General features: G+C 41.9%; 1 protein-coding gene across 1 annotated transcript in view; it reads right to left on the minus strand.

The window, feature by feature from the left end:
- Nucleotides 1-13,800, minus strand: part of NRG3 (neuregulin 3) — a 409,872-nt gene extending 396,072 nt beyond the window's left edge. The window contains exon 1 of the mRNA XM_054206415.1: nucleotides 13,113-13,800. Coding sequence (XP_054062390.1) covers nucleotides 13,113-13,800 — 688 coding nt within the window. The remainder of the gene's footprint in view (nucleotides 1-13,112) is intronic.
- Between the last annotated feature and the right edge of the window lie 5,333 nt (nucleotides 13,801-19,133).

Below are 19,133 nucleotides of genomic sequence, written 5' to 3' on the forward strand. Positions count from 1 at the left end.
CTTTAGTACTACTACAGCAGGGACAGGATCAGTCCCCAGACAGACTGCTACCTGCAGTCAGCCCCACGATTGCCTGGGAAAAGGCATCCCACCTTAGGCAGTGCACACCATATCCTCCAGTCGTAAACAGGATGCCGAGCCCAAGCTGGTTGTTAATAGTACAGATCCATTAACTTACTACTCCTCCTTGTTTTCAGTCCTTTTCATTATCCTGTTTGCAACCCAAATACTTCCAGCTCTCCATTCCAAACAGCAGATTATGCCATTGACTGGCAATTAAATGTCCTGAAGGCATTAAAAAGGCTATTACAGGTGCATATTTCCAAGCACTGGTATAAACCATTTCCTATAGGCTTTGAAATTGATAATGGGTGAGCCTTCAATGTGAATGTCTGTGTTGGGGTCATATATCTGTGTGTTAACACAATATTAATCTTCAGTAATGATACTAAAACTTTCCCAAACTACTAAATCTGAGTATATGACAATTATAAGATGATAAACAGCTTATTACCCACCTTCAGTAAGTTTCTGTTACAGACATTGTTTTTAAACCCCAAACCTAACAGCAGCATAAATAAGCAAATAGGACAACACTTAGCAAGCTTTACACTTACCTATTTACACTACAAAGCTAAGCATATCAGTTCAACTCATGAAAAACATTTTCAGTTCATTAGTTAATTTAAAAAAAAAAAAATCTAAAACTTTGTTGACATTAAAATCCTACTATTTGAAGAAGGATGAAAAGTCAAAGGGAAATCAGTTACATCACCTCACCAAAGAGACACAGAAAAAGCATTTGCCAATTTTTCCCCAATTGTATTACTTGATATACTAGAATACATCTCCTACAAACCTTGTCTCATTCTCCATCTGAGATCTTCTCCAATAAATACATTATTATTGTTAGAACAGATTTTTTTTTTTCTTCTTAGAGATCAGCATAGCTACACTTAATAAAAGTCAACTATGAGCAAATGCAGAACAACAGACTAGGCTAAGCAAGTCACTCCTTTGTAACTGTTTATTTTAAACGTTAGCTAGAGCCCACTTATTCTCACTTATCTCATTGGGTTTAGATTTGGCAAAGGATCCCACCTACTCAGAGAGCATTCTGACTCTATCTATAGAAGACTACACCATACTGAAAGCGTTTCTTCCTTTTGATGTGAGATATGGCAACAATAACACTTTGGTTCTAAAATATAACAAGACAGCAATATAAAACATAGTAGTTACAAAAATTCCCGGTGACGAATGACTATAAAGTTAAGCTAAAAAGATTTAAATTGGGTTGTCATAATGGCAGTTTTTGGCCTAATGAGTGTCTCAAATTCAAACCTGATTCAACTCACTGCAGGACAAAAATAAAGAATTATGAACTAGAGTAACCGGCTTGTTAGGGTGTCTCACATACAGCTCTGCCTCCTGTCAGATACACCCATTATTCAGGGACATAACTCGGCTATATTTGGAGATATGCTTTTAAATCGCCTAAGACAATAAAAGCTTCCATCCCTTCCTCCTTAATACTAAAGTCTAACACATTTCACTGTCAGAAAATTGTTGAAAACGATCACACACACAACCAATGGCAAAATCCAGATGTCAGGTACTTTCTGAAATTTAAAATAAAACTTGGTAAATGTATTTCCTTATTATTTTTTGAACATTCATTCTAACACACCTCTCACTTCTCATCTGTACCTCTTCGCCACGTCTTTATTTCACAAATAAGAAAACCCGAGCTTAAGGAAAAGAAGTGACCACTCTTGGTCTCCTAACTTCCAGTAACCAACAATATATGGTCTGTTACTTTCACTGAGGTTTGGGTAACTTTTGGGGATAAATTTCAGACTAATAAGCAAGCTGAAATTGTGAAAATGAAGTCATTTTGTAGCAGCTGTCTATTATAAAGGCTCTACACTGTCAAAGTCACCCTTTTTCTGGTGGAAGTGGAAAGTCACAGTAATTTCATTCAGTTGCAACAACAAAGGGCAGAGCTCCAAAGATGATAGTGCAGCGTGGAAGTTTATTCAAGCCTGAGCACTGTCGTCATACAAAGCACCTCCACCTATGCACTATGGGGTATGCTTGTTCGATACCTAGTGGGAAAAGTTCTTTTGTTCTGTAATGTAGGAAGTCATTATACAAAGTACCTAACAAAGACATGAAATAATGTTGAATCTCTGATACTACATTTGGGGGTTGGCGTTTGTTGGGTTTTTTTACATGAACTTATTTTCCGTAACTATAATAAAATTGCAGATCGCATATATTTAATCTAATATCCTGCTATTTCCTTTATTTACATGTTTTGATTATCCCAACCTTCATTTAAGCAGAGATGAACTGAACTTATAAGCTTTTAATTAACTCTTTGCCTGTGCAGAGTTGGACCAAAATCTGGTGATAATTAGAAGAGCTTCATTGTGTTCTAAATTCTTTAACAAGCTTTAATTATTAGTTCTCATGTAAAACATTCAGTCTAATGCCTGTCTGTGGTCTGTTCTGCTTCTTGCTGTGATTCTTAGAGAACTGCAGAGCAGCCTATAGCTCCCACTGAATACTCAGTTGCGTATGAGATGAGTTCCTAAGATTCTAATTCTATTTCATTACACAAAGTATAGTAAGTTTATTTTTAAGTAGTATTTGTTAAGGAAAAAATCTAAGAGCCTATGTTGCCATATATTGATTGCATTAGTAAACAGGATTACAAACCTGAAAAAAAAAATATTAAGAGAGTGTTAGAATGTTAAGGGATGGTTGAAAAATAATCTCTAATTAAATAATTCAAATGTAATGTATTTCATTAATGAGATATAATCTTACAGTATCTTCTTAAAAGCATTTTAAAAAATAAGCTCCCTAATAAACCCACACTGCCTTTAAACTGACAAAATTCTTGCAATATGGAATTAAAACATCTCACGAGAATTATTAATCTTTTTATCACCTAGCATACCTCATCCTCACTCTACCCACTGATGGATCTGATGGATCTCTTTACATCAAGGACTTTTAGCTTAGGCCTGTCCAATACACTTAGTTTTCTACAGGTACATCACTCGCCAGCCAGGATCATTGTTAAAATCAGGGACAAATGTATTTTAATTATTATCAAACTTTAATAAATACCTGTTCACGTTTCCAAAATAAGCACTATATAAACAAACTGGGAATGAGGAGCCGTTACTCAGTAGCTCCTTCAACCGCGTACGTTCACATTTATAGATGCACCTTACAGCAGTGACGCTGTGGCTGGCTACAAATCCCCTACATCTGACAAGGTAATAGAGAATAGCTTTTCAAATATATGTAAACACAAGGTGTCATCAAGCCTTGTAGTGTACCCAATTACTGAAATCCAGTAGATGCAAGTGATCTCTTCAATCTTCTATAAAATAACAATTACAATACCAGACTCTTCTTTCTTCCCCTTTTAAACATATCACACACTAACATTTCAGCTTCTTATATTCAGATTAAATCCAGCCATCTAAGAACTAAAACCCGTAAGAATTCCCTATTGCAGGCAGATATTTCTAAAACCAATTTAAAATATTAAGTTACTATTCTTGCTTTTCATTTAGGACTAAGTAAGCCTCTGTAATGAATGTGCTCCAGATATGAAAAGGTATTAGAAATGCTTCTTTCCCTCTGTGCTTTTGTAGAGAACAAGGCAGGACAGTTAATGCTGACAGAGCCAAGGTAACGCCTGTGTCTTCCCAGATCAGGCCCAACTGTGCTGAAGAGCTTCTTGCGCAGAAGCGCAGGACGGGTACGGCTCACCCCGTCATCTCCACTGCCCATCCACCACTCATCTTCTCTAAAGCAAGGTGACAGCAGTCACCAAGTGGCAAATGTTCACCTTCCCCAGTACAAATGAGCCTTCAGACTGTAAATCCTATGACTCTAAAAGTATCCAATAAAAACAACTATAAAAAGTTGGGTTTATTACCATTATGAGCATCAAGGTCATCATCTTCACAGCTCAGAAGGTAATTAGTTGAGGCAAAGGTTCACCCTCCTAACAGAGCAGTTTTGGTAGGAAAAGAGCCTACGTGCACTATGAAAACCTGCTGCAGAAGTACATAGTCTAAGTTTAGTAGCAGACTGCATCATTTCTACAGTGCTTTGAGATAACCAGGGAATTTAAAAGCGTGTATGTTATAAACTCAGCAACAGCATTCAATGAGTATTTTCACCTGATAGATACTACAATTGATAAATTGTTTTAGTTTGCAACCTGGTTTTTCATGACTAACATTTTTGATTGATGGAAACTAATTACAATCAACTTTATTACACTCAGATACAGCCTTATAAATAAGCAGCTGGCCCTGTGAAATGTATGGTATGCACTACTAACATAAGTCATAAAATAAAGATAGAAATCTAAGAAAAAAACAAACAAACTGCTTAAGGAAAAAAGTGTTGCTGTACGTATTTATGCATGGCATTTTTAGTTATTAAAAAAAAACAAAATTGAGAGGACTGAACTTTAATGCTATGACCCTGATGTAGCTGGGCCAGATTTCAGGCTAAAGGCTAATGTGGTTTAGCTACTTATGAAATAATTATAAAAGTACCTCTACCCTTCTAAATCAGGAGCACTGACATTCATCAGAATAATCCCCTCAGTTAAGTTCCTGAACCCACTGCCCACTGAACACTGGCAGTGCAAAGTCTTCATATTTGATGCCATTAAATGGCAGGAGAATCACCATACCATTTCAGTGCAGCTTATCTCTAGGTTTCAAACTAAAACCCTGCTTCTCTTTTGTAAATTCACTGACAGATTGAACAAGAAAATTAATTTCCTCTCCACACAACACTACTCTTGAAGAAACACTAACAAAGCACACCCCTTTGGAAGAAAATTAATAGTTTGTTTTTAGCAAGTATTACACAATCAATCCCAAGTCAAAACTTTGGGGATAACTTAGTATTATTTTACTGATAAACTTCTGACCACTTGTACTGTATCACTTCACTGGAGGGAGAGGAAATAAAAGCTGCCTACATCTTCTTTTAATATGCAACAGTATTACTCAGTAACTGAGAAGGTTAGCTACCTACAACTCTCAGCCACTCTGAGCACAGTATTGGAAACGCTTTTTTATTATGCATTAAACTGGGAGACATAAGTAAACATCAGCATTGCACAATGCAGCACAATTTTGCAGGTTAGCAACAGTTTTTGATACAACATTTTTGTTTTTGTTAAAATCCTGATTACATTTAGAAGCAGCACAGCAACTGCAGGCTAGATCATATGTTTTCTACCTTCCTCGCCAACCACGATAGAAAAAAACCCCTTGTCATTGCAGCAAAAACAGACCACCAAAGCCCTTCCAAGAGAATAGCCCCATCTTATCTCAAATGCTTGCTTTACAAGTTCTGACATCAGTAGGAATAATCAGATCTGGAAAAGAGGCTATTTGCTATTAATACTAATTTAATGGTTTGCTGTTACACAGTGCTATAGCCCCTCTATCTGGTAACAACCAGCAATCAAGGCTCAGTACTGAACTAGAATCTTGAACTTTAACAGTAATGATGCTGAGAAATGAACAATGTGGAGATAACTTCAGAATTCTGGATTCAGAAAATAATTAGATCTTAAAATACAACTTGCCATCTCTAATGTTTTAGAAAACATTTGCTATCTATAAGCTTTAGGTAAAAGTTAGTGTTGACCTATATCTAGCTGAGGAAGTAATACAGAGAAAAAACATACAAAACCAGAAGTATTATTTTCCAAACTAATAGTAATAATAAATTAAAAGTCAAGTAAGGAAATCATTTAAAAGTTATGTGCAAAAAGACTCATCACCCACGTGACTTGTGACGCTCTACAGCTAAGCAACTACAGTCCCCCAGAACACAAAGATTTTACTACAGAACATATTTCAGGCAAAGAATAAACAGGATAATGGTATACGCTAAACACAGACAAAAAAGAAAATGCGCTAATGGAAACTCAGTTCTAATATGCATATTTAAATAATGCTGACAACTTTTAAAGAGCAGCACTTTAAAGCTTATGTACATTTATTTACACAGGCACGTTTTGTAAGCATTCACACTGCAATCTAAGACACAGCAACAGATTTAATCACATACATGCTCAACGTAAATTGACCCTGATTCTGCAGATGCATAACTCTACAAAAGAGAAAAGGCATCACTTGCACACCCTAAACTGGGCCTGTATGTTTGCAAAATTGGCCCATATAGCGATCTTATTATAAAAACCAAAGACTCTAAACTACTTAATTCAGCATAACTCTACATGGAATACTATCAGGATATTTTTTCCTCAATTCTTTGCTAAAAAAGTTACAAAATGCATCAGTGACAGATCTTTTCATACAGATTAAAATATTAATTCATTTTTTGACAGACCACCTACCACAACAACAATATATATGTATTGCTAATGTGCATCTTCCCCGTAAGTGTAAAATACAAGGGAAAGAAAAGACATAAAACCAAAAAGTAACAAACAAAAAGGAGATGTTAAAGCAAAATGCAGAGACTTTGCAAGTTGTTGGGCTTATTTTACAGGGACTAAAGCAGGAATTTCTTCCGGTATTTCAGACCAAAGTTTCACTTTATCCTTTAACCCAGTTATGTTTTTATTGGACAGCGAGCCTCTCTCCCTCTACCTGAGCTTCTCCCAAAAGTTTAATTCTTGCAGAAATTCAAAAATCAAACTACTCTGAGGAAAAAACATAAATCACTTTTAACTTAAAAATCAGTTGCTAAACATGATATGAAGCAAATTATCTTTGAAGCTAAATAGTTTGTCTCCTACAGTCACCAGTCATCAGAACTACACCACCAAAAAAAAAAAAAAAAAGAATCAGGAGTAATATGTTGTAAAAAAGACCTGAAAGTCACGGAATCCTCCTACTTACAAGCTACAGGAAAAACCACAGCTTCGGAAATGCAAAATACTACCCTTGGAGGACAGAAAAGATGGAATAGTGGAAGAACTTTGTAGGCTTTACTTATTTTATCTATAATTTTTAATATTAGTAGAGTAATATTGAGCATATTGATAAAGTTTCAGAAAAAAAACCCACCACATTTAAACAGGTAGCAATAAGCAGTTAATACATGTATTTTTACCCATCACCAAATTTCACCAGGAAGAGTTGATCCAATCAGGTATTTCTTCTGTAAGGACACTGAAATTTACAAATGCAGTTGCTATTTTATTTTTCCTCATGGCTGCTTTATTCATTTTTCTCCTCTTGAATGCATATACCAAGGGGCCCCAGAAACCTGTGATAAAAAGTAAAAACCCAGGCAAAAAGCCCTTGTGCACCAATGTGCATTTACCATTTACCTTCTCTGTGTGTTACCCAGAAGCCATTTGAACGTTGATCCTCTGTCTTGTCCTGGTCAGACGTGTCCCCGCCTGGCAGGCGGGGAGGGAGCTACTCTCCTCCACTGAAGATGTACTTTACTCAGTGGAGTGGCTTGAGATTAGCTAGGAAGGGGAAGGTAAATGTATGAAAGTAGGTTTAAGAGCTGTATGCCTTGGAAATTTAGTTTTGAGCAATGAGAAAACACAGCCCCAGTTTTGATCTGGCGCGCAGCCACCTTATTAACCGGCACTTCTAACCCTCACCGTATTGATCCAAGAACTAAGTCCCTTAGCGTAAGAAATAATCTCCATAACGCAAAGCATCTTGTTGTTTTTCCTAATTATGTTTCACCTGCTCTTGTAATGCAAAAGAAACCTGTACCTATGCTTAATAGCAACAGTGACAACAAATCCATTTGGCACAGCAGTACCTGAAAGAGACTTTCAAATTAAAAAAGATGCGCTTTAACTTGGCTTTCAGTCCAGTTAGCTACAAGGAAACCTCCAGGCTTCTTTTCTCAACTACGCTGCAAGGACAAGCACCACAACCGAAGCAGCTGCCTTGATTAGCGAAGACTGGTCCTGAACTTACTACAGGTTTGGAGGTCCTGATCCTCCTCAAAAACAGGTACTGCGCAAGTGCACAGTTAAGATGGCAAACTTGCTCAAACCACAACGAACCTCAAAAAGAAACCACCGGGCTCAGAGGCATCCAAAGGTCTCTGGGGTTTATATATTTATTTGTATGTCTGACTAGGTAGTCCTAAACCATTTTACTAGGCACCTTTCCTTGTGCAGTTTGTTTCCAAACAAGTCATGGGAGAAATCAGCAAAACCAAACACTAGTATGCTTTAGGTACTTCCTGAAAGCCATATGAGCTAGAGAATTTAAAGATAAAGTCAAAGCCAAATCCATACCAATCCATGTATTTACTGGGCTTTGCAGGAGGTTTCAAAGCAATGAGTCAGGTGATAAATGTACTGCAACACCAGACACAATACTGTAGATAGAGACAGGTCTTTTGCTTTAATTTTTAATTTCCATTTTCTGTGGGTTTAGACAAACCACTGACATTACTTTAGCATAATAATTTGCAATGAATCAATACTTTAATTTAATAATGGTATTCTGTTGTCAACATATAATATATCACATAATGTCCTTGTATAGATGCTAAAAAAAATATGCCAAATAAAATGCAAGGCTTTGCTTTTACCAGTGATCACAGGTTAAATCAATGTAATGAGAATCCTTACAGCCCCCAAAAGAATTTTCTTCAGGGTTAAAAGGCAGCATGGAGTAATTTCAGCATTATCCCTTCCTTTCATCGTACCAGTGCTGTGAAAGCTCTCCTAGGTCATGGGATTCCAACAAGTACTTCAATAAAAGGAACTGAGGAAATATACCTGAATAGAATCGATGTACATATCTGTGACTGGGACTTATTTAAACGTTCCACTTCCTTATAAACTCAGTAATAACTGCGCTAGTTCCTAACTATAAAGGGAATTATAAATGGAAAACAGAATTAAGTCCAGTGTCATTCAATTTAATTGAAACAGATGAAGCAAGTTATAGCTGTAAAATCTGAAAAATAAAATAAAATTACAATAACTTCCACTTTAGTGGTGTGACTGCAATTCTGTATTTATTATTTTTATCTCGTCAGTAGCCTTCCTGTTGACAAGTATTCAAGATGGGAAACACAAATCTAATCATGTTTGTGGTACATTGACTCATGGTATGTGAATAGAAAGTAAGTGGGAATGAGGAAGAAGCAAATGCTTTTAGAACTCCCAGTAGTTCCCTTCAGCATTCTTTTTCCAATTCAACAGCTTTTGATGCATTACAAATTGATAACTAACTGGCATATTAATCTTAGTCAATGCTAAGGGCACGTGCTTTGCAGTCATGTGTCCTCCCCTCGATTTCAATGACAGCTCATGATCATAATGCAAAGTGTTCACAGATACATGTCATTTGTTGGCGGAATGTTTTAGAGCTCTGGGAAGAGTAGGTCTGGTTTTACTACGGTTTGGCACCTCCCACAACACCCTCCAGTTGGTGAAAACCCCGCAATTCCATCTAAGTGTCATCCTTAATGTGAAAAAGATATTTGAGTCAGTGCAAAATAAAACAAACAGCTTTTACCAAAATGTCAGTGTTGGTAACAGTTCAGCTGCCAGATGCTTGTTACTTGAACCCATGCCGTGCATAACAAACAGACAGAGATATGACTAGGACAAACGACTGGAGCAGAAAATCTTTAGCAGGAAATCAAAGTATACTCAGGCTACAGTCTGGAGTCATAAAGAAAGGTCACAATTGGACTTCACAAGATATATTGATTAAGAGTTCCGTAACATCTCTTTCCTTGGTTACTATGCATTAGTTGAGCCCCGCCTGCCTGACCTCAGTTCTCTGCATTAGCCTTTGGTCATATGAACACACAAGAAACCACAGTGCTATTTCATAGCTGAATTCACACAGGAATTCTTATAAGTACAGTATCTCAATTTAAAGATAATAACATTACTGAAGAACCCAGAATACCATGAAAAATGCATATTGGAAAAATCAGGGCATGACTCTTTAGAAATGAAACCAATGGCTTGATAAAAATAAAACCTCACTGGTGTGTTCCAGTCAGTTGGTTGATTTTTCTGATCTACAGGCTGGACTATCCTTGTAAATCAATGATTGATTTTTCTGTTGAGCACTGGATAAAGAGGCTCATGCTGAAAAGCCACAGTCCGTCATCATCATGAGAAAAACATGCAGGCACAAGACACAGAAAGAGATTTGATGAGTAAGTGGCTTTTGCTTAGTCAGAACCTGAAGGATCTTCATCAAGAACTTTCAAAACAGCTAACAGATAGCTTGACTTTGAGTGAAACACAACCAAGAATTATTGTCATTATGCACACCCACAAAAAAGTGAGAGATTTCACAACATCTCCTCAGATGAATACACACACAGAGAAAAGGCTTTACCAACATTTATTTCAGATGGGCAACCATCCGGCTTTCTGGAGAAATAACTCCCGATTTGCCTTCCACTTACCTAAGTCATATTTTGAGCCCATTTTAACGTCTTAAAACAATTAAATAAACTGCAACATGTACCAGTATAAATAAAGACAGCTGCTGCTTCTCTTAAAAGCTGTGAAATGCTAAATAACCTATGACTCCTGCCCACATATGGGTCTTGCCAAGCCAGAGGATCACACAAGGGTGAGCACTATTTTGAAAGCTGGGCCATCAGATTTGTCACGTCAGATTTGTATTCACACAGTATAACGGGATCCATGACTTTCATTTCAATAGCAGCTGGAGCAACGGGCACAGAAGGAACATGCAGCTCAACCTGGGAAATGAGGATGAATTTGTTTTTTGGGGTTTTTTTGTTTTGTTTTGTTTTTTTTTTTTTTAAAAAAACCTTTCTTCCTAAGAGCTGTTAATGGCAGATGCGGACACTTGCTGTGGGGTCACACCATGGCAGCAGTTCATGACAGAAAGATTGCATTTCTTCTCCCTCTCCCCTCCAGTGAATACTGCAGCCTCAGAGAATGTTACATGTATCCTCAGAGACGCTTATATGTATCAGGAAAGTACAGCTGTAGGCTTTAAAAAAAAATTTCCACATGCCCTACAAATTCAAATCCTTTTTTATGTAATCTATTTAATCTCCTATTAATGATAATCTCTGCTATCAATGTGCCCAAACAGGGTCAATTTCTGCTGGATTTGCACTTCTTGCATTTCATCCTATAACCAAGCTGTATTTAATGAGGGGAAACACCCTGCTGTAAAAGGTATTAGCAGTCTCCCTAAAACAAATAACAGTTACGAGACTCTGCAACTGACAGGAACATTTCAAGATTGTGGGGTTTCTTCTTCCTTTGTGTATCTTGCGTGGAGGAGAGTCCTGCCAGCTGAACATTATTTATTAATCAGGATATTATTGCCTTCTATACCTTGTGAGGAGACAGCACAGAGGGACGGAAATTGCTGTGGATTTCTCTTACGTACCCAAAAAAGACAGAAAGGGGAAAAAGGAAGAGATTGCAAGGGAGCGTTGTGACCCCAACAGACCCCACCTGGCAAGGCCAGGCAGCATTTCAGACACACGCAGGTCATGGCAGTTTGAAACACCATGTCACATACCTGGTTCACACAAGGCTTGAAAACAGAGACACAGGTTGAAAATCAGGCTCCCTTTGCTGTTTTGTTTTTTAAAAGTGCCCTATACAGCTCCCTACACCTAAGTGCAATGGGTAGGGTTCAGCTCCACGACAGATTTTCCTTCTGGTAACATCTGACTTCCTTAGGTTGTACCTACAGAGCACGCAGGCTCAGACACACCTGTAAGGGACAGGTCTCTCTCAATTACTGTAGCAGACACTGGGAAAGCGAGTGACTGCCTTGTTTGCTCTTCTGATTTAGTGATAGTTTTATTTGTAATCATTCCTTGCCATCCACCACCTGCACACCCACCCACCCACACATACACGTCCAATTTGCTGCTGTTCTCCCAGTTTTGTCAATTCACAAGATCAGTTCACTTTGCATATACTCTCTGCCACGGGGCTCATCAGTAAATAGATTTAATGGACAAAATAAAGTTCAAACGACTTGCTAACAAAATCCTCTAGCAGAATAGCCAACATTATAATGCAAAAGGGGAGCCCTGGGCTGTAAAAGCAATTCAGGTGGTAGCATTCAACTGAATTCCTAGCAGAAGCAGCTAAGAGTTAATGGAGGACACACGGCTTCTCATTTCCTATGCTGCATCCAAGAAAACGCAGAAGATGACTATAATACAGTATAATTGAGCATTTCACTAAATAGCACCGCACAGAAGTTCTCTTTGGCACGGATTGCATTTGTCCTAGATAACCTTTACAAGAAGCTTGAAAGTTGATGCACCCAAACCAAATGAATTTTCAGATTTAGCCCGGATCCTTAAGGTTTGTGCCTGGGAGGGTGGGAAGAACCAGCCACCGAGCATCAATCGGGGAACTAGCCCCCTCCTCCGCTTAAAAAAAAATAGTCAGTTACGGCAAGACGGTGCTGTGGCTACACACAGGAGCCGGGAAAGCGTTTGGCTGCGTCTGCACATTCGCGGGGCGCCCTGAGCTCCTTTCTGGTGGAGCTGGCGGCAGATCTCGCAGGAGCCGGGCACTGGGACGGAGGGAGCATCCTTCCAGAGAACACTATTTCAAGGGATACGACTGTGGAAAGCCAAACTCTCTCACCGGCAGAGAGGCGCGGGCACAACCCACACCGCACCTCCCGAGGACCACTCGCCCCACTGCCCCTTTCTGTGAACCACCGCTACCTAGGGGTCATCAATTGTCCCTCTCGCTCAGACACCTCCCGGCATCTCCTAAATACCTTCCGCAGACCAGCCTGGAAAGGGAAAGGAGAGGTCTGCATCCTTCCTAAAAACCACAGCGAAACCTAGTCACCTCAAATGGCTGCTCCTGCCACACCATCCATCACACAAGCGGGGAACTTGCCGGGGGAGGAGGGGGGCGCAAGCGGGGGAGGGAAAAAAGAAGCGCAAACTTCGGAGCTCTCCGGCCTCCCGCAGGGCAGCAGCTGCACGGGAAACCCCGACCGAGGCATCGCCCCGGCCCCGCCGGCGCTCCGCTGGGCTGGCACCGGGTTCGGGCGGGGAGACGCGAGCAAGCGGGCGCCCCGAGAGCGCGGGGCGGCACTTACGGATTTTGGGGGTCGTGCTGGCCTCCGGCGTGGTGGTGGTAGACTCCTGGAAGGGAGACAAGGTCCAGGACGGCGCCGAGTCGTGGACGTAGATCTTGTAGGAGGAGGTAGCGTGTGCCGCAGTGGGCCAGGCGGGCAGCGGCGGGGTGCTGGGGGCGGCGGGCGGCGGCCGGGCGCCGCGGCCGGCGGTGCCGGGGGGGCCGCTGGCGGGCGGCGCCGTGTGGGGCGCGGCGGGGTGCCGCGCCGCGGTGGGCCGCGGGCCGCCCCGCACCGGTCCGCGGGTGCCGGGGGGGCGCGGGGGCGCCCGGCTCATGGTGGTGAGGCGGGGGCTGACGCGGCTGGGCGGCCGCGGCGTGGCGGCGGCGGTGGTCTCCGCGCCGCGGGGGGGGGCGGTGGGCTTGGAGAGGAAGAAGGGGTCCTGCCCCACGCCCTTGGCGTCCATCAGCTCGGTGGGGACGTACTCCTTAACGGAGCCCACCACGATCCACTTGAGCAGCATGAGGCTGAGCCCCAGGCCGATGAAGCCGATGAAGAGGGGCACCACGCACAGCCACGTCTGCTGCCGGTTCCAGACGATGCAGTCGCTGCAGCGCAGCTCCCGCGGCGGCCCCCCGGCCCCATCCCCGCCCGGGCCCCCCGCCGCCTCCGCCGCCCCGGGCGCCGCGGCGCTGGCAGCCCCCTCGCTCATCCTAGGGGCCGTCCGCAGTGCCGCCGCGGCCCCGGGGCATCAGCGCGCCGCGGCTGCCGGCGGCATGCGGCGGAGGGGGGCGGAGGAGAGCGGAGCAGGGCGGAGGGGAGCGCGGCGCGGCGGAGCAGGCGGCGGGAGCGCCCCGCTCAGTCACGCCGCCGGCACGGCATGCCCTGCACCGCGCCGCCCCGCGCAGCCTCCCGCGGCCGCGGAGTCAGCGGGACGGCCGCGCCATCCGCCGGGCGCCCTCCTCTTGCGCTGCCCGCTTCAGCCTCTTCGTTCTCCTTCTTCTCCCTCCGCTCTCAGGTTTTTCTTTTCTTTTTTTTCTTTTTTCTTTTTTTTCCGGGTAATAAGTCGCAAGAATCAGCCTCCTCGATCTATTTTTTTTTTATCCCAAGCGTGCGGCTCCGGCGGCGGGCAGGCACATTCCTTCACATTCACGCTCCTTCTCGCCTCTCCTCTTTTTCCTCTCCCCTCGGGGCTGGGAGATCTTTTCTTTCCGTCTTTTCTTTCCTTCCTTCCTTTCCTCCGCTCCCTCCCCCGCCCGCTCGGTTCCTGCCTATGCCCGGCCGCGGCGCAGCAGCATCCCCCGGCTGCTCCGCGGGGAGGCGGCGGCGCGGCGCGGCGCACCCGCCACTCCGCGGCCCCGCGGCCAACCCGCGGCCGGCGCCGGGCCAGGGAGGCCGATCCGCGGGCGGGGCCCGGCGGCAGGAGGCACGGCTCCGCGCAGCTCCTCCGCGCCCGCGCTAAGTCCGGCCCGGCATCGAAACTCCGGAGAGGGTTCCCGTAAAAAAAAAAAAAAAAAAAAAATCAAAATCCACACACAAAAAATTAAGATGAAACCCTGGGGGGGGGGGGGGCGGCAATGACCCAGTCGGCAAAAAAATACGGATCCGGCAATTAAATAAGCACGCAGAAGGCAGCTCCTGCCAAGCTTGCAGCTTCTGTTCAATTGTGTATTCCTAGCGCAGCGCAGGGGAGGCAGGCTAGCGCGCAGAAAGTAAGGCGCCTCCCACCAAAGCCTAATGGTGGTTTCTTAATGCGCACAAGATAAATAAATGATCCAGGCAAACCCCTCGGGAGGGTGTATGCTACGGCAAGCGGAGCCTAGGAAAGGAAGAAAAGAAAGAAAAAGAAAAAAGAAGGGGAGGGCGAGCGCTTGAACCCATCCTGTGGTTGCAATCCCATAGGCTGCTGCTCTCTGTCAAAAAAGACCTGTGTGGAAGGGGCGCCGAGGGGGTGCGGGTGCATGAGGGAAGTGGAGACACCTTCAGAGAGGATTTCCAGCGAAGGACCAGGGGTCAGGACGAGATGTTTTCCGACGCTGATGCTATCCGATAACTAACAATAAGCAGCATTTTGTTGTTGTTGTTTCTAAAAGGGATGCTCTAAAGGAAAACAAAACCCACCAGACACCTGCAGCAAGAGGATAGTCCTTTTCAGCAGCCGGGGGGCACCTGATGGCACAGGCGCGTATTGAGGTTGCAGCTCTCAGAACGTCTCAGTTTTGATATTGAAACCACTCCAGCTTTTTGATCTACTCCAGAGTGGAACTCCAAGTTCAATGTGGTCAACAGTGCGTGCTTCCCTTTCACTTACTGGGCAAAACATTTAAACAGCTCGGGTGGTCACTGAAGGGTTAGCAGCAGTGTACCAAAGGGGGGGGGTTATCGCCATTTTCAAAACTTTAGAAAATCGTCTGTAAAATTATCTATGTACAGCTGCTTTTAACCCTTTCTTCTGAACTGTTACCTCATTGGTGTCATTTCCTGGTATTGACACATAAGTATAATTTCCTTAGTCATGTATTTAAAAATATATTAATATTTATACAGAATAATTGAGCAGAAAAATTGGAAACAAAGTATGAAATACATTTGTTCTGTAAATACACAAATATAGAAAATAAAATATTGCAACTGAAACGTGTCTGCTTGAATTTTTCTTCAGAATGAATGTTAATAGCATTTATAATATAATATCAAAATTACATTAACTGGGCATCTAGATTATTGTCACTTCAAGCAATCCAACTGGAGTTCGGCAGCTTCTCTAAAACAGGTCTATGCTAACAGCTATCAGGAAAATCTGTGGAAGTGGCTTATCAGGTAAGTCTACTGTTTAAACACTTTCTCATAAAAAAAACCCTTGGTATCACAAAAAAATGAATATATGGGTTTCTAATCCTTCAATGAAGAGGCAAAGGAATTAGGAGAAACCATTTAGGAACAATCACATGAGCATTGCCCAGTACACAAATGGATGCCCAGTAAAGCAAGAAAATGAGCAAGACAGGGCAGTCTTGGGAATCCAGGGAGGCTTTGTCACTAATTTTATAGATTCCAGTATTTCTTATGGAAACCTACAACCAGGTGGCTTGAGTCATGAGTGCCTGTCGTGCACAGTCCTCACCTTCCTTGCAAACTATGAATACCTTTGTCCTGCTCTGGGCTTTGCGTTGCCTGTACAAATGTCCTTTAGCTCCTGCCTCTCCCACAGCCATATTGCTGTTCAGTAAGCTTGATATGAATCATCCTTTGTATTCATTCCCAAACAATTTGTACATGCTTCTTGGGAGAACAGAACACAACAGAAATGTTTTATAACCCTCACAAGACAGAGAGCTTTTACTTTTCTCACAACTATGTCCTGAAGTCTTCCAGTGTTTCATCTGTCTCAGCTGCACTTCTTCCCCCCAGTAAGATTTGCAAGCTGTCAGCTCCTAAAATTTGTAATGGTTCTAATGGAAGACATCAGGATGTGATACCATTAAGATGACTCAAGTGTAGCCATTTCATTGTTTAATATTGAAAGACTTCCTGTATTACGAGTAAAGATTTTCAGGCTTCTTTTCTTACAATTTCCCACTCTTATCATTGAGGGTTGACAAACTATTCTTGAACTTGATTGTAGAATGCTTTCAATATGCCTTACTTAAGTGAATTACTTAAAAACAGGTATTCCCCTGATAAATTAATGAAGGTCTTACCATTGACTGTTATCCTCTTTGAAGAAAGTTCTTTGGTCTAAAAATATGAAATGGCTTGGATCTTGATACAGGAAGCTCAAGGCAGCTTTCCCTTAACCCCACAGTAAATGCAAATGTATTTCAAATAGCTTATCCAGTTAAAAAAAAAAATGCCATGCATCTAGACAGACACCTGAGTACAGGCAATGTATGGAAACCTCTTCCCATGATAATATAGTCATGAGTTAAAATGTTATGATGTGTACAAAACCACAGCCTCTGAATGCTTCTAGATTATTTCTCTGTCCTCAAAAATTAATATTCAAATCATAATCAGTTTCTCAAATCAGCCCACTCCTGTTAAACTGAATCTGTTCAGTGCATTAATTCTAATTTACGTAGGTATTTGGTAAATTTCACTTGCATTTCTTCCTACTCATTCTGTATCATAGCCCAACTCTTTTACTTTTTCTGGAAATATGTTTATCATGATCAGAAAACAACATGTAATTTATTTTTCTTGACTTGCTTTTCTTCATAATATGCAAAGAAATCCTTAGTATCTCCTTGAGGACATCTGTGACTGGGATGGAATAAAATTATCTATCTATAGATAGCAGAGTGGTATTTTCTTAAGGACTGGTGTGACACACACATAACAGATATATTGTTTATGCATGTATTGCTTTGTTTGTCACAGGAGGGTTACATTTTGGCTGTGCAGTAGGTATGCCACAGCTAATGGTTCTGTTCTAAGGATGCTGTTCCTGACTGGCTTCACACATGCCTCCACATAGCAGAACCACATACAGCCACATAGTCTTCAGACGGTGAAATGTATTAAAGGAGTTAAAGGAGTTAGATTTGCTTTAATTCTTATCACAGAATCAGTCCTAGAAATTTCAGTATACCTATCCTCAGAATAGCCAATAAAAGAAACAGAAATTCAAACCTGGAAAATAAGACCCTTTTGGAGCCATGTCCATTTCAGCACTGAAACAACATGCATCTGGGATGCCAATATTCCAATCCCACATATACACACAATTAGAAGCCTTTCTTTCCTTACCAACTTTACAAAATATCTGAAGACATTGTTAATTCATGTAAATATTATCTGAAGCTGTGAGCAACAAAACCTCTATAGTTACTTTGCTTTATGGTGCGATCAGCCTCTGATAGCATAAACAGTCTCTCAAAACTAGGAGTTCCTCCAGCACCCACCTCACTTGCTATGTTCTGTCGGTTTGGCAATTGGATGAGGCAAACAAAACAGAATTTCACAAAAAAGGATGCTAGTATGCTGGAATTGGGGCTGGTTAAATCAATAGGTGTTACACTGCGGGGGTATTTTTCCAAACTAGGGCATTTGAATATTGTTTGCTTCATTCTTCCTCTTAGCTTTCATCCCCAGTTTAGCTGCAACATACGTGTCCCTAATGGTTGGTTCCCAGTCAGGGAAAACCTTGCTTTCTGTCTGAGGTGGGCATGTAACTCTGTTCCTTCTTCCACGTGAAACATATAAATAGCGTACTGTTGATCCCATTAACCAGTGCTCACAACTACAGTACTCTTTCCCACTCTGATTGCTAAAATAGCCATTAGGCGAGACAAACAGACTAAGCTTTATTCGCCTAACATGTTGTCAAGAGACTTGGGCTATATACCTGTGCATAAGGTAGAACCCAAAGTATTCCACCTTGTATTTTTACACAGGATGTTATGAATGCTCCTGGTACCCAGGAAGAACAGCGCAAGTCGCAACAAGTGAGAAATCCACCGCGGAGTTCAAAAGCACGGCAGAGATTTGAGATGTTAGCAAGCTGCCAGTTAGCATTATGTCAGTCTTGGGCAGGTGTGAGATGAGTGATAGTTAATTTAGGAATAAGGATAAGAGTCTACCCTCTCTCACCGCAATATAAATTCAGAATAACAATCCCATGGCTAAATTAATTGGATACAATACACCTATCCTTTCACACAGTGCAAGTATGCTGATTCGTCCTCAACAGTCAGCATGTCCTCAGTTTTTCAAACCATGTGTAGCCTACTTGCAAATGCCAGGGCTGCCACTAAATATTTAGAATTATACTTGAATGTACGCCAATGAATATATATAATTCAAATATTTATCTTGGCATGGTTCGTAATGATTAACTGGAATATGTCATGACATTAGCAAAAAATCCCACACCCCAAATCCTACAAAACATGTTTCAATCAGGAAATATGAGTAAACTGAGTACTTTCCTTGGAGGAATTTATTACTAAATAACTGAAATCCTAAAGGCCTAACTCACTTTTTATCAAGCCAAATTCTCAATATTCTTCACTTTTAGCTGACCGTAAATTCTAAGGATTTCAG

Source organism: Rissa tridactyla, chromosome 6 (assembly GCF_028500815.1).
Source record: "Rissa tridactyla isolate bRisTri1 chromosome 6, bRisTri1.patW.cur.20221130, whole genome shotgun sequence".
Classification (NCBI taxonomy): domain Eukaryota; kingdom Metazoa; phylum Chordata; class Aves; order Charadriiformes; family Laridae; genus Rissa; species Rissa tridactyla.